The sequence below is a fragment of the Columba livia genome, chromosome 1 (genome assembly GCF_036013475.1).
Source record: "Columba livia isolate bColLiv1 breed racing homer chromosome 1, bColLiv1.pat.W.v2, whole genome shotgun sequence".
Taxonomy (NCBI): domain Eukaryota; kingdom Metazoa; phylum Chordata; class Aves; order Columbiformes; family Columbidae; genus Columba; species Columba livia.
Window position 1 is genome coordinate 174,157,866 of NC_088602.1, and position 18,005 is coordinate 174,175,870.

The 18,005-nt window shown below is 42.3% G+C and overlaps 1 protein-coding gene across 50 annotated transcripts in view; it reads left to right on the top strand.

Moving 5' to 3' along the window:
- Nucleotides 1–18,005, top strand: part of RBFOX2 (RNA binding fox-1 homolog 2) — a 172,505-nt gene that overhangs the window by 127,511 nt on the left and 26,989 nt on the right. For 44 of the 50 annotated variants that reach the window (XR_010469412.1, XR_010469413.1, XR_010469415.1 and 41 more), the window contains 2 exons: nt 8,053–8,106; nt 16,964–17,056. Coding sequence is in view for 39 of the 50 variants with exons in the window: in XM_065047992.1 (XP_064904064.1) it covers nt 8,053–8,106; nt 16,964–17,056 (147 nt within the window). In the remaining 11 variants the exon portion in view is untranslated. The remainder of the gene's footprint in view (nt 1–8,052; nt 8,107–16,963; nt 17,057–18,005) is intronic. The other 6 variants (XM_065048089.1, XM_065048113.1, XM_065048158.1 and 3 more) reach the window with 1 other exon arrangement.

Here is an 18,005-nt window from a genome sequence, read left to right on the forward strand (position 1 = left end):
TGCTCATGTTCAAATTTGAGAAGGCTGTAACTACATGGTTTTGTTTACTTCCAGGACCAGCTTAGGACAAAAAAAATATAATCTAGGGATTGTAAGATGTGTGGCTTTTTAACTGTGTAATGTGTTGGGTACATGATTTGCTCAGCTTATTAAAGCGACATTGGTGGATGGCATGTCTGTTGTTTACAGGTGCTTATGCATGGATGATACCTACTAATAGAGGGTTTAGGTCTTGTTTACAGTCACAAGATTTTCCAGTTGGAAGCTGAGATTAAACACAATTAACTTTGAAATAGAAGAAAAGTTCTTAGTAATTTTGGCTAATTTAAGCAATGGAACAGCTTTCAAGGGTATAGAAGAGTTGCCGTCAGTGCTGAAAACAAGTTAGAAACTCTTTTCAAAATCTTACTATGCAGTTTCTGAGGAACATTCTTTGTCTAGTGTGTGTAAGGACTCTGACATGATGGTAGTGGTCTTCTCCATAACTGCTGGTAGGCTGTCCCCTTCATTACTGGACTATGTATACAGAAGAAAAGCTCATATTTCACTCAACACATTTCCAATCCTTTCAACTCTGTGCTTTGATTGTGTCTGTGCTTGTACCTCATGGTTGATAGCTTCAGTCCTTCCCTCTTAGGCTTCAAGAAACACTTTTCCTCCCAGTATAGAACTGGTTGAGGTACTTCGGGCAGTTCTGCACTTGAGAGTCAGATGGACTTCGGAGTCTCCTGGGGAAGATAGAGGCCAAGTTGGACTGCATGCAAGAGGAGAATCCATCTGTTCTCAAGCTGAGCCATGAACTGCCTCCACAAAAACAAGCCAAGTGGATTGTTTTGGTAGTTCCTGTATGTTTCTGTGCACTAAGTCCTTCTTACCTGTTGTGAGAGCAACAATACAAGGAATCAGACTTGAAGTTTCTCAGAGTTTACTGTGGTGAAATGCTCTTTGCTCAAGAAACTTCAACTATTTTTAAAAAAGGAGATGGTGTAAGATAAAAATAAGGACTATGTTGATGACGATTGCAGATGAAGGTGGGATAGCACAGTACAGGGTGTGAATTCTCTCAGGCTTTGGCTTCAGGTGGAGATGTTGCCTTCTTTACAACGTATTCACTCCATGGCTACTTGTAGGCTGTTAACTGCTTCTGGTGGGGAACATCGTCAGCCCAATCAGTAAAAGGGTTTTGTGTGTTATCAGCTACAACACTAATAATGCATAGCTGTTTAATATAAAGGTGACCATTCTGTCACATTTAATAACTTCAGTCAATGACATTATTAGTAGCTTCATTTATTAAACATGACAGAACGGTAGGTACTTTTTTTTAACACTGGATTTTGAGGCAGGTACTGTTGTTATTGTATCACTACTGTGGGCTTCTTTATAGTGTATGTTATCCATAGACCACTGCTTTGTGTGACCCAAGCAACACAGCTCTGGGAGCTGAGATATTTTTGAAAGCTCTTGTAGCCTTCGGATCTCAGCCTCTGGGGAAACATTTTGGCACTTTGCACTTCCTAAAATATCTCAGTGGATATAATTTCTCATCCAGTTTCATTTTGATGTCAAGAGTGCAAAACACCTCCATAAGCCTGTAGTTTGAGGTTAAAGTAATAACAAGCTAGACTACAAACTCTTTCTCACCAAGAATTTGGTAGAATTTTAAGTCCGTATTGGCCAGTAAATAAATTAAAATCCACAAGTAATTAATGGTACACGTGTATTGGCAACAGCAGAAAACTGCTCATTAGGTGTTAAGGTAAGTGGGTGAGTAATATGATAGACTAAGAAGCTCTGACCTTCAGGTGTTGATGGAGCGAGGCCTGAATACAGCAGTAGGAAAGTAGCTGAAAGTAGCTTTCTGAGTGGATTGGACATCTAAAGGATGAAATCCTGCCTTCTGGATATCAAGATGTATTTTAGGCTTTTTAATCCCTGACTAATGCTGACCACTCATCACACATAGCAAGTCTGATGTGCCAGTGTTGGTGGACAAACGTTCTGACACAAGGTGGCCTCTTTGTGACTCTTCCTGCGATGAGAGAATGCTCCAGCCCTGTCACAGGGCAGGACTTTGCTACTGCTGATGTTGCTTAGAGCTGGAGGAGACGCTGCTGTTTACACTGATATGTTTCACCAGGGCAATTTCTGGAGTCACCTTTTGCAAAGGACTTGTGTACTCGTTGTTACTTGAGCATCCTGCCTTGTCTGAAGGGCTGCGCTGGGGACCATGGTGCTTCTGCACGAGGGTGCTGGTGCCACTCCAGCTGTCAGCAGCTATTGCACTGTCTGTCTTGCTCTGCAAAAGCCGTGTGCTGATTCCAGAGGACATAGAAACTTCTGTAGTGACCATCTGGTGGAAGGCAGCAGTGACTGGATCATACATTTATCTAAGATTTGTTTGTTTTCATGTGAGTTACTAGAAGAGTCTGCACTGAGACTGGGCTGAATGTCATTTAGGAAACAGTGCTGTGCTGTAGCTGGATTTACTTGCCTGAAAGGCTTGGGTAAAATTACATGGAGTTGTCTTTTATAGCCCAGTTTTATATACATCCAGTCTACATATCTGAGTCCTCTCAAATTGAGTTTTGAATGTACGCTGCTTTTGTGGGCATGAGTCCAAGTACCTTTTCTGTGGCAGCAGTACCAGGTTACAGTTCAGTCACACCTCTGGGGATGGCACAAGGCAGGAACAAGGAGCTGTAAGTGTAGACCTGGAAGCTGGCCTGGTGTTAAGATCTCTGGAACTGTACCCTGCTGTACTGTTCACCTCCATCTTTCTGTTCTGTGTGAGAATCTTTTATTTGTGAGTCAGAGTATAACAAATGACTGAGAAACTATGTTCCTCGTCACTTTGTTTGCTGGGATGGCTGCAGTCTGTAAACCTGTGCTCTTCATCTGGCTTCCTTTTAAAGTCTGGCTTCTTAGAAAACATCTGTGTTGTGTTGGGCAACAGGTCAACCCTAACAAGGGCTTGTTGGTGCTTGTTTACTGTCTGTTCAGTTGGTAAACTGTGGAAGTGCTTTGGTTTATAAATCCTTGATGCTTCCATCTTTCTGTTAACAAAACGTGCTGGTTTAGCTTGGCTGAACAGGGTTGGCTGTAGTAGGGTTGACCCTACTATTTTAAAGAGATGTGATCCAGCTTTAGGTGGGGAAGTTCAATGTAGTGGTAGCAGAGCTCTGGCAGACCCCGGGCTGCCGTAACTAAGCACTGACTAATACACGCTACAGTGGAGCCAGCTGTTTTCAGCTGAAAGTACATCCCGTGGAGCTGGGGTACGGATGCTCTCTGCATATGAAATGCTCTTGCTCATGCACCTTAAGCCTAAGGCCCTGAAATGGTTTCCTGCATAGGAGTGTGGTTCCCTGGCTATTTTGTATTTCGATGATCCTTGAGAATAGACTGGTTGGCACCCTTGAGGTTTAGCTGGGTCACTGCACTCATCTCTCAGTGAATTTTGTAGGGCCAGTGCAAAGCTGCTTGGGCATACAGAGTTCTCTTGTAGGGATGTGAGGTTGTTGAATGGTGGCTTATGTTACCTTTTGTTGTTCCTTGATTTCTAGAGATTTTGCCTTGTACTCCCGTTGTTTGCATCTTTAGGGTTAAGTTGTCTGGCATGTTTTGGAGCTGATTTTGAAAGCTCTAGACAGGGAGAGGCAGCAGGGCCAGCTGGCACAGAGCCTGCAGGAGGGGCCCTACCAAACTGTCAGTGCCTTGGAAGGCAAAAGCTCTCTGGTGCCAGATCTCTCAAATTTATTACATATAATGTAGTTATGGCCTCTGCTGGAAAAATCTGTTGCCGTCGTGTCATCTGGGTAGAAAGAAACACGCAGCGTGATATACCCTTCCTTGCACAATGCCCTTGCATCTATGGTAAGGTACATCGTGTTCAAGCAAGAAAATTGGGCTCTGGTCATAGCTGATGTCTGTTAATATCTTTATGCCTCTTAAAGCTGTTGTTTCCAACAGACCCTGCTACCACTGTAGCAGAGATGATTCTGATTTACCTGCTTTACAGAAAAATAGCTAAAAGCTTGTACAAGGCCACTTCAGGGAATGGAGCACAAAGATATAAAAAAGATGCTATAGCTCCTATGCCATGGCATGACTGAAGTGTGTGTGTATTTCTGTCCATCGTACGGTATGTGCGCGAGTGGTTCACCTGACATGTGATGAGGGATCCTGGCTTTTTGGACATGGAAGTGAGCATTTGGGATGTGTGATCCTGCAATGCCTTCTTCAGAGGCTGTGAACTCTGCTGAGGACTTTTTTCCCTTGCTGCCGTGCAGGGTTGTAAGTAGAAGTTCTTGGTAATAATTAAGTGAACAAATCTGGTCTGCAAGCACAGTGATTCATGTCTTCAAAGTTAGAGATTAGAGGCTTAGTCCTTATGTGTGACCTAAGTATGGATCTTGTTTTATTTGGCCAGACCCTCTGTCTGCTGGAAAATACAAACATGCCTATATATATAATTTTTAAAAATTACTGTGGGGGCACTTGGTGTTGACCCTTGTGTTTAGACGGCCTAGCATTTTCCATACAAAAATTATGACCTTTCATTAAGGATCTCTTAAAACTTCCATTGTTTGCTGTAGGCTGTTGACATTTGGTAGGGGAAGCACCATCAGAGAACAAAGTGCCTTTTTATGTTCCACTAAATTAGATTCGGCTTTGAAGGAGATATAAACTGTTAAAATGAACTAGTGCTTTTTTTCCTGCTTTCATTCTTCAGGAAAAATTCTGGCACACTACCAAAAAATAGTGCCTCCAGTGCTGGACCTGCTGTAACCACTACAGCAGTGAGGACAAGAGCCCTGATGTTAGGGGCTGTCAGAGCAGTTGTGCCAATGGCTGCAGCAGAGTCTGGAAGAACCCAGCACGTGTCCTCCTGCCTCACGGCCGTGCTGCTTTCTTCCAGGGAGGTTCATGGAGCAGAAAACCCCTCCCCAGCAAACCTCAGCTCATCAGTTGGCGCCTGTTGTCACTGCTCCTTCTCTCCCAAGCAGGTCCTTCCATCCTGCCTCTTCAAACACTCACAGCTCCTAGGTAGAAAAGAGATTGGGGCACTTTGCATAGGTGGATGTAGCCCATTGCAGTAGACATCAAGTCTGTGCATGCTGCAGCCACAAGATTTGGTGATCTTAATTCTGTCACCTAGGAAATGATGCACCTCTATGATCTACAGGGCAGGGAGGCAGCCCTGCGGCCTCTCATGGAGTTAGGTCAGCGCACTTGCATTCTGTGTCACTGCCAGCTTTTTGTCAGCCACGAGGAATTAAACACACAAGACAGGATTTCCTGCTGGTGTGGAAACCCTGCGCAGTGAGCTGGGCCGAACGGGGCTGGCGGCTGCACTGGCAGCGATACCCGAGGATCTGGGCCCAGCTGCGTGTGGAGAAAGGGGAGGATGGCACACTGTAATTGTGCACCAGAAGCTGCACAGTTTGTTCTCTTTCAAGATGATTCTAATGAGGTAGAAAATGGTGATTTTTTTGATGGCTTTGAAGATTCTGAAAATAATCTTGGCATTTGCATTTATCGAGAGTCAGACTGTTTCAGCGTGTGTGGCAAGGCCGGGCAGCTGAGCTGATCTGGCAAGGACAGATCTGCTCTTGGTCAGGATGTGCTGCTTTCCGCTCCTGTTTGTTACTTGGAGCCCTAATGATCACCTGACCTTTTGAGCCTCTTCAGATTAGTAAACCATCAAAAACTTTGTATTCATTCCTTTTGTTGGGCTAGTTTTTCATAGGATTGGTGAGCTGTATCAGTTTATCTACAGGTGAGAATGAAAACTGGAGCCAGCTTTAGGAAGGTGTTAAGACGGGACACAGAAGGACAAGGGAACAGGTTGCCCAGGGAGGTTGTAGATGCCCCATCCCTGAAACATTCAAGGCCAGGCTGGACAGGGCTCCAAACAACCTGATCTAGTTGAAGATGTCCCTGCTCATTGCAGGGGGGTTGGACTAGGTGACCTTTGAAGGTCCCTTCCAACACAAATAGTTCTATGATTCTAAGGGAGTAGGGGCAGCCCATTGGCAGCCATGAACTGTTAAATTGGTTCTGCCCCTTTTGTGTAACGACACTGAAATAGTCTACCAAGAAAGCAATCATTCCTCATTCCTTTCATGGCAGTGCCCAAGCCATATGCAACAAAGACAACAAAAAGCAATCAGTGGGCAATCTTCTTTGTAGACAAGCCCACACCAAGCATGGGATAGAAATAGAAAATATATTTTAGCCGTGATTGGCACAGCAATGGTCAAAGAGGATTGGATCCAGCATGGATCAAGCCTAAGCTGTTGATGTTGAGGTTTTAAGGAAGATGCATGTTTACATTAGCATTATTCAAATTTCGCGTAACGTGGGATATTGTGAATTCCATTGTTCTTGGGATGAATAGAAGATCAAGTATTGTCCTTAAACAATAGAACAGTAAAAACAACATCTGTGAACCAACATTTATAAAAGAATACAACTATCTCCTTTTTAAGAATGGAGAATGGAAGCAGACAGAAACTATAGCTAAAATTGTTGGAAGCATTATGTTTGCTTAAAGACAGTTGTGAAATACTTGTTCAAGGGACTTAATAGCTTTTTATTGCTTTACATATTCAGAACTTCTCCTCAGTCGTCATGGCTCACTGTTGTAAATGTTCATGTTTGTGAATTGGGCCACAACTCTTTCAAGCGGGGTACCCACAGAATGAACATTCTACTCATTTTCTTCCAAATGGAAATGTTAGTTTTAAAAAAATTTGGCAAATATTGTATTAAGAGCACTGTGGCAAAGTAAAGAGTCTCCTGAAGGCTGTGTTCGTCATCTTTCCTAACTGAAACTGTCCTTTCCTTGTTGACCCTTCCTTCATTTGGTACCACCTTTAAATCTTCTGCAAGCAGTGAGGTCAAAACCGTGTTGATGGAAGCTTTCATAAATAATGGGATAGGAAGAATACTCAGAGCATTTGTCAGAGCACGATATGCGTCTCTAGAACAAAGACTGCACTGTATATATGCTCCCGAAAATGAGATCTTAAGCCTTTCTTTCAGGAGAGCAGACCTCCAGTTTGGAAATACAACATTGAGGGGACAGCATTGCAGGGCTCTGTTGAAGTGGTGATGCTTTTACCTGTAGGTTACTGCTTTGAATCTGCCCAGTTCAATTAAAATATTTTATGTGTTCTAAGGTGAAGGATGTGGTCTGCACATGTTTCCACAGGGTGTGCTAAATCTTCTTTCTAGCTTGTAGCTCTCGTTACCCACTTTTGATTTGTGCTAAGTGGGGAGCTCTTTGGAACCAGTTGCTGAAACAGCGCAGAGCAGTGGGGCCTTGCTCTCCTTGGGGTCTCCACGCTGAGGTCAGAATTGTATCATACGTGATAAACTTGCATGGTTTTTTGACAGCCTGCTGTATGTGGCCGGTTGAAGTTGAATTACGTTTTTCTGAAAAACAAACTGTTGGGGGTTGGCTATTTTTGTGGTTTCTGAATCTGCCATCAATTCTTCCGAAGGCTTGGAGTCTTGGAAATTTAAGTGGGGTGAGGGGCTGGAAAGGATATGTAGGGTTTGGAATCTAAATGTTGAGAGTCTGATGTGACCATCCTCTCCAGAGAAACGTCGTCACTGTTAAGTTTCTCTTTGTGATAGCCACTTCAGGAGGAAGGTGAAATGCTGCATTACATTTGAAGAATGTTGTTAGATTTCTGAGATTAAATCATATAACCATGTCTTAGATGAAGTAGTAGAATGAGGGAAGAAAGAATTATTTAGATTAAAAGGGGAAAAATGAAAGACACCTCAGATCCCTAAAACTCTTCTGGAGATTGTTTTTCTTCCTTTAGACTTTTGTGAAAAAAAACTGGGATCTGTGACCAAGAGGATCCACATGTCCTAACCTGAGAGTTCTGGGTCACATCAGTGAAATTTTATGCCTTTGCCTGTATGCTAGAAATGGAGATATTCTCACCTCCTTTCTTGCACTAAGCAAGCCTCCAAAAGGTAGGAAAAATGCCAAAAATAAATATTTTTATTTTTCTCCTTGTCTCTCTGCAGCAATTCGGCAAAATCCTTGATGTAGAGATAATCTTTAATGAGCGTGGCTCCAAGGTAAGTCCTGTTTCTGTACCCGCTTCTCTTGTTTTGATTGCAGAGTAAAAGGCAGTTCATTGCCTAGAGAATATACTCTGTAGAGATCAGCAGGAATTAGCATGATGGGGGAAGGGAAAAGCTATTTTGGGGGATGTCTCCTGTTCCCTCTGACTCCAGACTCTAAGCATGGTCATTTCTGGGCAGCATGTACAAATGCTCCTAGGGACTCCTGTCCGTAATGTGGGATCAATTTCCCCAACCTTCTGAACAAACAGGGAGTCAGTCACTTGAGCCCTCATACCAACCTGTTCCCATTGCACAGCGATGGGTTCCCCCTGGGGAAGGCAGAATAAGGTGTATAACAGCTTTGGGTGATGGGAAAATGCAAGAACAAAGCTTCACCCACCCATCCCCCAACCACCTTTTTGTTGCATTAAAATACTTCTACAGAAAAGCTGTCATATCTCATATATGAAAGGATTATATTTACTGAATTTTGCAGACTTTCTCGGCACTTCTGAGATACCAGCCTTTCATGCTTGAGATATTTGATGCTTAATATAAGAATCCTCATTCCCCTTGCCCTGTCCCATGTGGATCTCTCCCCACTGAATTTGCATTCACACACCGATTTTTCTCTTACAGTTATATTAAGAGGGAGGTTTTGGTGAGGGTTAGTGGTAATTTATTTCTCTGGAGATGAGATTTCAAATGTTGCTCAGGTCAGCTGCAGAGAGATTCAGTGATCTTTGTCCTAATTGGCAATTGGTTCTCATCACGTAACCAGTATCACCACAATGACAAATTGATGTGATTCTCTCTCTGCCCAGGAGGTTCAGCACTGGAATAGCAGGGAGTTTTGCAGGTCAGGAGCGAGGTGCATTGCCAAAGCTCTATGGGGGAAGCTTGCACAGTGCATGTCTATACTCTGCTTGACTTAATCAATGCTAAGATTCCCATTTTCAATTAAAACAAAGTTCCCCTCCTCCCCCCACACACGTGTGCGCACATGTGTGCATGCACACAAGAGATTTTGAAGTTGCAATTCAGCTAAGCAGTTTCGGTTTAGAGTCTGTGCCTTTCGCTTGGATTTGAGGTTCACAGTCTTAAGGTGGCCTCTTTGCTTCAACATGTATTCTGGGGTATGTTCCTGTTCAGAGCCCTCTGCAAATTTCCACCCATGCTGCCCAAGATGCATTCTGAAATTCTTCAGTCTCTGTATTAACTGGAAACCAGAAAGAGGTTGATCTGTATACAAAATAAATGAGTATCGGCCCTTTCCCCATCCTTTGTTTGTGCTTAATACCACGTTTATGTTGTTTAATAAAACAGACTGAACAAGTAAATGTCTATATAGCTTAGTTAGAGAGTTTTACTTCCATTTGTGAATAGAAATCTATACTCTTTACCAAAACAATCACCTCTACTGAGTTTGTAAATAGTGATTCTGCTCTCTGCTTTTCTTCTGATATTTATGGACCAGAGCTGTCTGTGAATTACTCTTGATTTTAGTAATTTCTATTTGGCTTTGGGCATAACCTCTGGCCTCTATCAAATCCCTACTTGTTTGGATGTAATTGCAAAAGAAAGAGCAAAAATAACTGGCCTGGCAAAGTGGGGAGCTGTAGCCTTCATCCCTCACTGCCTGTGCTTTCTGGAGCAGTGTTTTCCCCTCCACATGTGAACTTCACTCTCTCTTGCATCTATACAGCCCTGTATTATACGCCCACAGCTGCCCTTGCCCTTCTAGGCAACGCTAACATTGAAGGCTTTCTGTGAAGACTTGATTTGTGACCATGAAAAGTATCTTCGTGTGCGCTTGTTAAAGCCCAAGACTTCTGGTTTCCAGTTAAAACAGAAATTATTGCTGAAGAGTTCCTTGACGAGTTTTGTCCCGAACCCTTAATAAATATATGAAAAAAGGAAACAATCCAATGAGATGTACTTCCAGTCCTTGACCATGCAGTTTTCTACTGCTTTTTTGTCATCTTATAGCAAAAAGCAGTTGCAAAACCAAGAGCCTGTGTGAGGGATGGGGCAGAATCTGAACAGAATGAGAAAACACCCAAAGAGTAATTTTGTGGTATCTTTGCATCCTTCTCTACCCAAAATAATTCGTTTTTAAATAATGCAAGATTATTCCTGCTTAGCATGAAAATGGGAGGCCCCAGTGTTTGAGTGGGGTGTAGCTGCACGAAGCACCTGGTATTCACATAATAATGGAAAAACAACAGTTTGGTGATCTGATGGTGAAGCAAAGGAAACGGATCTTTCTGGAGGCCACTCACTCACTCTTGGGTTCTTCCTCCACCTTAGGAAAAAAATAAATCTGAACGCATTTTCCTGCCCTGTGGTTTCCATTCTAATCTAACGATATGAAACCTCTCTCTCTCTTCTTCTCCTCCTCCTCTCTCTTGGGAATCCGAAAGCAGATGCTCCTGCTGCCTGCCTTGTGCTGTGTTCTCAATGCTCCCTTCCCTTCCCCGGGTTCCTAAGGGTTGTAGAGTTTTGTGTATATGTTTTAAAAATATTTAAAAGATACGATGTTAAACCCCAAACTGCCCTGGGTTTGCCCCCACCCAGTGTACGATGGGGTTGAGCAGCGCTTTGTCCCTGCTGGACTGTGGCAGGAGATCTAAGCTGGGATGGCTCCAGGGCTGGTTGGTAGGAGGGACAGGAGGAAGAGTGTGGGTTGCATTCTTCCTTTTGAATCCACCTGAGATGAGCAGGCAGTTTGCTTTGACAGCCTGGGGGAACCAGATCAAACCAGCTGCACCTTCAGGATCTCTGTGTATTTAGGAAGTTTGGTGGTCAAAGAGAGCAGCGCGTGTCCATTGCAGCCACCTCGCGCCTCAGGTTCTTGCGTTTGGCTTCGGAAGTGTTACTTGTTCACTCTATGTATCACGGCAGAGTAGGAGGCAACTTATAATTAGTTTTGTTGATTCTTCTTTCAAAGCAATGTGAATTCTTGTTTCCTAACTCAATTTCTGCCCAGATTCAATCTATTTAGTAGGATTATATGAGCCCTGGTAGACTCTACACTGATATTGTTTTGCTACGTGTGAGAAACAAGATACAAACTTAGACCATTCCTTCAATTTCATTTTGTTTCATTCTTGTTTAATAGAATGACATCAATCTTCCCTTGATGTGTTTAGTTTTTTGCTTGCTTCCAGGAAACTAGCTGTTTGTTTCATTTTTGTCCTGTTTACCATCACATTTCTAGTTCTGACCTCTATAAGTGCCTTTAAATAGCATTCTGCTCATGGTTGCAGTTTACCCTGCACTTCACTGAACCGTGAATAAAACACCTCCAGAGGAACTCGAGAGAGCAAGGAATTCCTGCTCCTTTTGTTAGTGGAGATGCATCCTCTAGATGCGTATTTTGGCACTGTTGTGCTGAACCAAACAAGTGGATATATTTGCAGAATTAATGCAGCCTGCCTGCATGACGAGTACCCTGTGGCATTCATGAAGCTGCAGGGGAAGGGAATCCGAGCTCTTTGCTCATCAGCTGTGTACTGTGTGTCGTTCCAAGATGTGCCCTCAATGACATTCAGAGACCAAGAGTGCGTAAGCACACAGCAAAATCTTGGCTGAAGAGGGAGCTTTTTGTTTTTTTCTTTATTTTTTAGATTTTTAATTGTGAGAGTTCATATTAGTGCAGATGACAAGCTTGTGCTTTCAGGCTGTTCTAAGTTTGTGTCCCTCACTGCCTTCTGCTTGGAAGAGCCAAACCTCCAGGTATTTGTGTGCAAGTGTCTTGGCTATATAGTAGCTTTTCTCTTCACAAAGAAATTGCATTTGTTGGTGAGTGGAGTGCTGTAAGTAAACTAAAAACTTCTGCAGAAAGGTGTGTGGAAACAGGAGGTTTTTCTGTTTGCAGTTAACTGTAGGTTAACATAAGACTGTTAATTTAGGTTTTGATAACTGTACCCAAGAGACTGTGTGTTTGCAAGTGCATTTATTTCTTCTTTGAATGGATTAGGTGCTTGGACTTGAGCCACTCTTGTTCTGGACTTAGTTTCCACTCAGTGAAATACATACAATCCCTTGTTACATAAAATAAATTACAGGTCTTGTTTTAATTTTAATTCTATTTTTATAATTTCTATTCGGATGTCATCAGTTGAACCAGAAATACAAATAGGGTTATTAACACAAAGAGGCTTAATAACAAATTAAGTATCAGTGACAAGTGTGGCCTTCTCGGGTCACCAAATCCTTTTATGATGCCAATGTCGTGAAGGAGACATGACCTGTGTCCCTTTATCCTAGTTCAGTCAAGTACAGTTTTATGCCTTCAACTCTGCAAAATGAAACTAATGAGTTAAATTAGTCCATACACTGAACTAGTTTACGTAAGGCTGCAGGTGATTGCTTGATAGTATAAGCTGATTTATTGCTCCTGTGTGAGCTCCTTCCCGGTGGTGCTTGTTTCCCTCCACAGGCACTGGAATCCAGGGTGCTACACCACAGAAACAATGCAGCTAGAAAATAACCGTGCAGGGGTTTTTTTAAGATACATTTATGGGGTTTTTTTTAGCCAAATTTATTCCTGCATCCAGTTCACCAGGTTGCACAGGTATACAGACAGGTGCTTATGTGAATGTGCCTTAATGCACTCAAAGTGTGGCGTGGGTACAGGGAGAAGCTGGAAGAGCTGCCAAAATGTTGTCAGTGTGGTTTACACCTATTCCCTCTCCAGCTTAAAGTGTGTATTTGTGTGTGTAACTTCAATAATGTGTTTCTGAATTGCGTGCTGTGTTTCTGTCAGTGCATTCAGTCCTGCTCATCTCAGGTGGATTATAGCTGAAACCCTCCTACTCTATCCAGATGCCTTGGAAACAGGTAGCCTAAGCTGCTGTCTCCTCGGCCATATTTTCAGGCTTCTAAAAGTTTGTTTATTATGGAAATAAGGGAAAACCAAACCAAACCAACAAAAAAAATTGGTTAAAAAAGGAGCACAGCAGCAGGTGACGGCAAGGCCGGTTGCTGGCTGCATGCTCCAGTGGTACAAAGCAAAGATGCTGCTGCTGAGGTGACTGGTCTAAATCCTGTTACAAATGCAGGGTTAACAATGCATGGATTTCAAGGGGCTCTGTTTAGTTTCCTTTGGTTTTATTTTCTTTTTTTTATTTTACTTTTTTGTTTGTTTTTTGTTTTTTGTTTTTTTTTTTTTTTGTTTAATTTCTGTGTTCTGGCCACACCCAGGAGAACCGTCTGCTTTTGATTTCTCCCTTTACGGTTACATGGTAAATTTTCTTTCTCATTCTTCAGAGATGGAAACATTCAAATACTATATATACATTTATTATTTTTTTTTCACTGCTCATCATGTTGCTTGTTATTTATTGCAGAGTCTGAGGCCAGACTAAAAGGGTGGCAGTTACTCGGTCTCTTCAGGCCCTTTGAATAAACCTTTGGGTAAAAAGGGGTTAGTCCGGCACTGCAAATTACTCACCAGTCCTAAAAAATGTTTGCTGGGGTTATTTAGTGTTCGCTGGGTACACTGAGGTTTAAACTTACTTTCTGCTTGGAAGAAGTTCCTGGCAGTTGCTGGTGAAGAGGAATTGTTGAAAATTTCACCCTTGTTTTCATAACAGCCTTATTAAACCCAAGCTATTTGTATAACCTGGATTTTAGAAACCTTAAGTCTTCTTTTACCCAGGATTTTATCTTCCCTTCCTCTAGCTCCATACCTACTACTTTGGAGCAAACTGGTACCTACCATAAAGTTAAGCTAGTAAATATTGGGCATCTGCCACCTCCTTTTTTCTTTCATTTTTCCTTTTTCAAGGGCAAGACAACTTTGGGAGGGAAAACTGTGAATTGTTTGTTGTATATGTATTCAGGTAACAATTAATCCCTATTCTTTACAGGTCATCTGTGAGAAGGAATTAAAAATTATATGTATGTGCTTTTTTTCTCTCCCACATAAAAATATGTATATATAATTGCTAGTTTTTAAACTTAGAAATAACAAAAATGTCAAGTGTCGCTCAGTTGTTTTTCGTTACGAAAATTTGAATGTCTAAGAGATGTATTAAGAAGACAAACCAAAGGGGCACAAATACTGACTTTGCCATAAGTCAATCATGTAAAGCATTAATTCAACATTGACATTAAATGGCTCTCAACAGAGAGTTGGCACAAGCTAAGGACTGATCTGTCAATAGAACAGAAATTGTGGTTAATTAGTTATGTTGTTCAGAATCAGATTAATTCTGTTTTAATACACATTGTTAATTATTTTCATATAGTCTGCATGTGGATTGTACCCTACTTTGAGTTAACTTACTAAAATTAGTGAAAATTCCTAATCCGTTTAAACATATTTAATGATAATGTGGTTTTTAAAATCCCATACAGGCATCACTAATTGCAAACAAATGTGAATTAAAATAGTCTTAGTTTGGTTCTAGCCTGTGCAGATTAATGTCTAAAAAAATTACCTTCCCTCTGCTCTCCAGCTTTCAGTTCACATCATCACTGAAGACATAAATTTCATTCGGTCTCCACAGGCTTGTCTAGAACAAACAGAAATTTTAATGTAAAAAGAGAAGAGGGAAATAGAGATTCCTGTTGCAGTCTTTACCTCCCCTCCTCCCCCAGCCTTTTAGAGATGCTTTTTTCCCCATTATATAGAACCAGAGGGAAAGGTGCTGCTCCGTTTCTCAATCTTGCCTTTCTCTGTGGGGGTTCTTTGAAGCAGACACAATACCCTGTCCCTTCATAATCAGCTTTGCTATTACACCCCCCGCAGCCCCCCTGCTTCCCTGCAACATACTCGAGAGCTATATGTGGATGAGCTGGTTTATTAGCCCCAGTCTCTTGTAGCTTGAATTTTAATTCATTTAAACAGGAAACTTCTATGCTGTTCTGAAAAAAGCATCCGTTTGTTATTTAGATAGCTTTTTATTTATAACTGGAGAAATGAAGTTATCTGAAGCTTTAAATTATTGGGTTGGAGCACTCTCGTTGATCTCAACATTGCAGTACTTGGCTAAGTTCTTTTATTGTTGCTGTTCAGGGGAAAAAAAAATAAACCCTACATTTTTACAAATGTGCAACAGTTTTGTGCTGGAAACCTGGCTGTGGATGATAAAGGCCAGCATGCACAAACATCTTGGGCCTTTAAAGATGAGTATTGTAAAGACCTTTAAAAAGCATTTGAAAGGTGATGGTTTGCTTGTGGTTTGTTGCTAACAGTGCTTAGAAATCAAGATGCTACTTTGAGGGGTCCAGTCCATACATACTGCACCGAGCTGCCCGGAGGGGCCGTGAGGCCAGCATGCCGGTTCCCTGACAGGGCATGGCTCTAAATCACTCACATCCCCTCACTCTCCCATTCACATCAGGAGTTTCCACTGCATCCAGCACAAGCTTTGTTCTGCCTGCTCCTGAGGGCATCGGAGCCAGCAAAGATTACTCTCTGTATATTAGACTGGCATTTGCTTTATATCAAGCCACAGGAGCCAGTTACTCCTGTTCTAAAGATACCCTAAAACCAGAATGCGACAAATGTTTTTCTTTGGCCATGGTCTCTGTAATGGCATGAAGAATATCTCATCAAAATTGTCTGCCCTAGGGTACCATTTGCAGCTAGTTAAAATCCTAATTCCTGTAGTCGTGTTGGCTCTGTGTTAATGCCAGTGCACCCATCTCCCTGCAAGGGGAGCACGGTCTCTTATCTGCCCTGTTACGCCAATGCATGAGTTGGCAGCAGCATGAGCATGTAGGGCAGACGCGTTGCATGTGCTGCCTTCACAGATGCGGTGTATCTGAATTTGTCTAACTAAAGGGACATTTCAGTAGTCCTTGAGCCTTTGTTGTTGCTTCAAGCAGGGCATGTCTATTTTTCTCAAACTTCATGGTCTGACCAGGCAGGGCTTTGTTACCATCCACGGTGCGGAGGTTGCCATCTCAGAACAAAGCCAAGTAAGATGGGCGCAGGGTGGGAGGGAGTAGCAGTAGATCAGCAGTGTCAAGTAAAACCTGCCTTTACAGATTAATTGGCATTTAGGTGTTTAGATTTATACCCAAGTCAACACAGTACTCACAGACAGGAAAATTTTGAACCCAGAATGTGCAATACTCTGAATCTTCATGTAAAGTAATGTTTATTTGATGGTGCCACCTGGAAGCCCTGCTTACTTTCAGGGCCCCATGCATTATTAGGGAAGTTACAGGCACAGGAGTAGACATCAGCTGTGCCCCGAAGAGCTTACAAGGGATGCTTTACAAACAGCCCTTCCTCTCAACAGTTGCCTAAGGTAGGTAATTATTATTGTCTCCGTCTTACAGGTGGGAAAAGCAAGGTTGAGTGTTTGATTTGCCCAAAGCTTCGCAGAATTCCTGGTGCCAGGCGTGAACTCAGATCACTGCTCACTCTCGTAGCAGTTTCTCAAGAGAATGAAGTCCTGCTCAGTGTCCATGTCCTGTATTGTGTCTGGGGCGGGTGGTGGGTCCCACAAAGCCTGTGTGTCAATTAACAGAGGGGAGAGAAGCCCCACTTGGGATTGACTGGCTTGCCTATGTTGAATAGGGTTTAGTGTTTTAAAACAAACAAAACAAAACAAATTGTCTCGAGTAACTTTGTACTTCTTTTTTGGTCTGGCCTCAATTGCTTTTATGTTTTTGTTTTTATTTTTTAAATTCCTCTTCTTATGATTACAGTTCCTTTATTTTATCGAATTTAATTTCTTTCATTTATGAAACATGCATGAACCAACAATGTGATTCTAGGAGGTTATTGCTGAGTTGTGCTGATGTCGATTTCATACTGTGATATTTTTTTCTCTATTTACCTAGAGATCAGTATTTCAATATATAACGATGTGCATGTTTTCCCCCCTTCTCCCGCTGCATGCAGGGATTCGGGTTCGTAACTTTCGAGAATAGTGCTGATGCAGACAGGGCCAGGGAGAAATTACACGGCACCGTGGTAGAGGGCCGTAAAATCGAGGTGCATGTCTTCAGTAATTCAATTTCTTCTTTATATTTATTCTTTTGATTTCTTTTTGTGTCTTGCCTCACTTATTTCACATTTGGATCCCAGTCTTGTGTGTGCGTGTGTGTTTGTGTCTGTGTCCTTCACCTCCCTGCACTGAAATGTATAAAAGTTTACACCCCTTATGGAATATTTTTATTGTTGTTTTGGGTATTTTTTTTAAATTTTCTTTCTTCTTTTATTAAGTTTTTTTCCCACCCACTCCAAATTTTTGCCCTTCTGCTGTCTTGATTTTTCCTGTGCTTCAGTTTGCGAGGCTCCGATTTCCTGTTACCAGGCCTGAACGAAACTAACTGAAAGAGTACTGTCCGACTTCTAACTCTGTGTCCAAAAAAGAAAGCAGGGGGCCAACCAGTATCCTCTCTTTCCTCCGTGGCCAGTTCTCCTCCACACAAGTGTGGTATGACGCCTGTGGTGGGAGGGGAGGGGAGACATGGGGCAGAAGCCCCGAGCGGGCTGTGCTGCACCCACTGCTGGTTTCTTGACCTGTCCGCTGTCCAGAGTCAGCTTGGTGAAAGCTCATCCTTGAACTTTGTAGCTCTCACCGCAGGGGAATGAAGGGTTCACGTTGGCTGACGTAGCCACATATCAGGCATACCTGGTGTTGACCAGTTTAGTGTTCCACTGTATTGGAGGCGAACTGGCATCTTCCCTCTCTCCCTCTTTCTTTAAAAAAAAAAAAAGAAAAAAGTACAAATATTAAAACAAAAAAAGCCGCCTTTTTGAGTAAGATGTCTGCATATTTTGCTTTTTTTGTTTTGTTTTGTTTTTTTATTTTTATTTCCCTTTTCGATGGTTTAGCGTTTAGGGCCCTTCACTTGACTCACTCTTTCCATGGTAACTATACACAATGCTGGCGATGGTACAAGTTGGCGGTAAGTGAAACAAAAGCACTAGAGAAGAA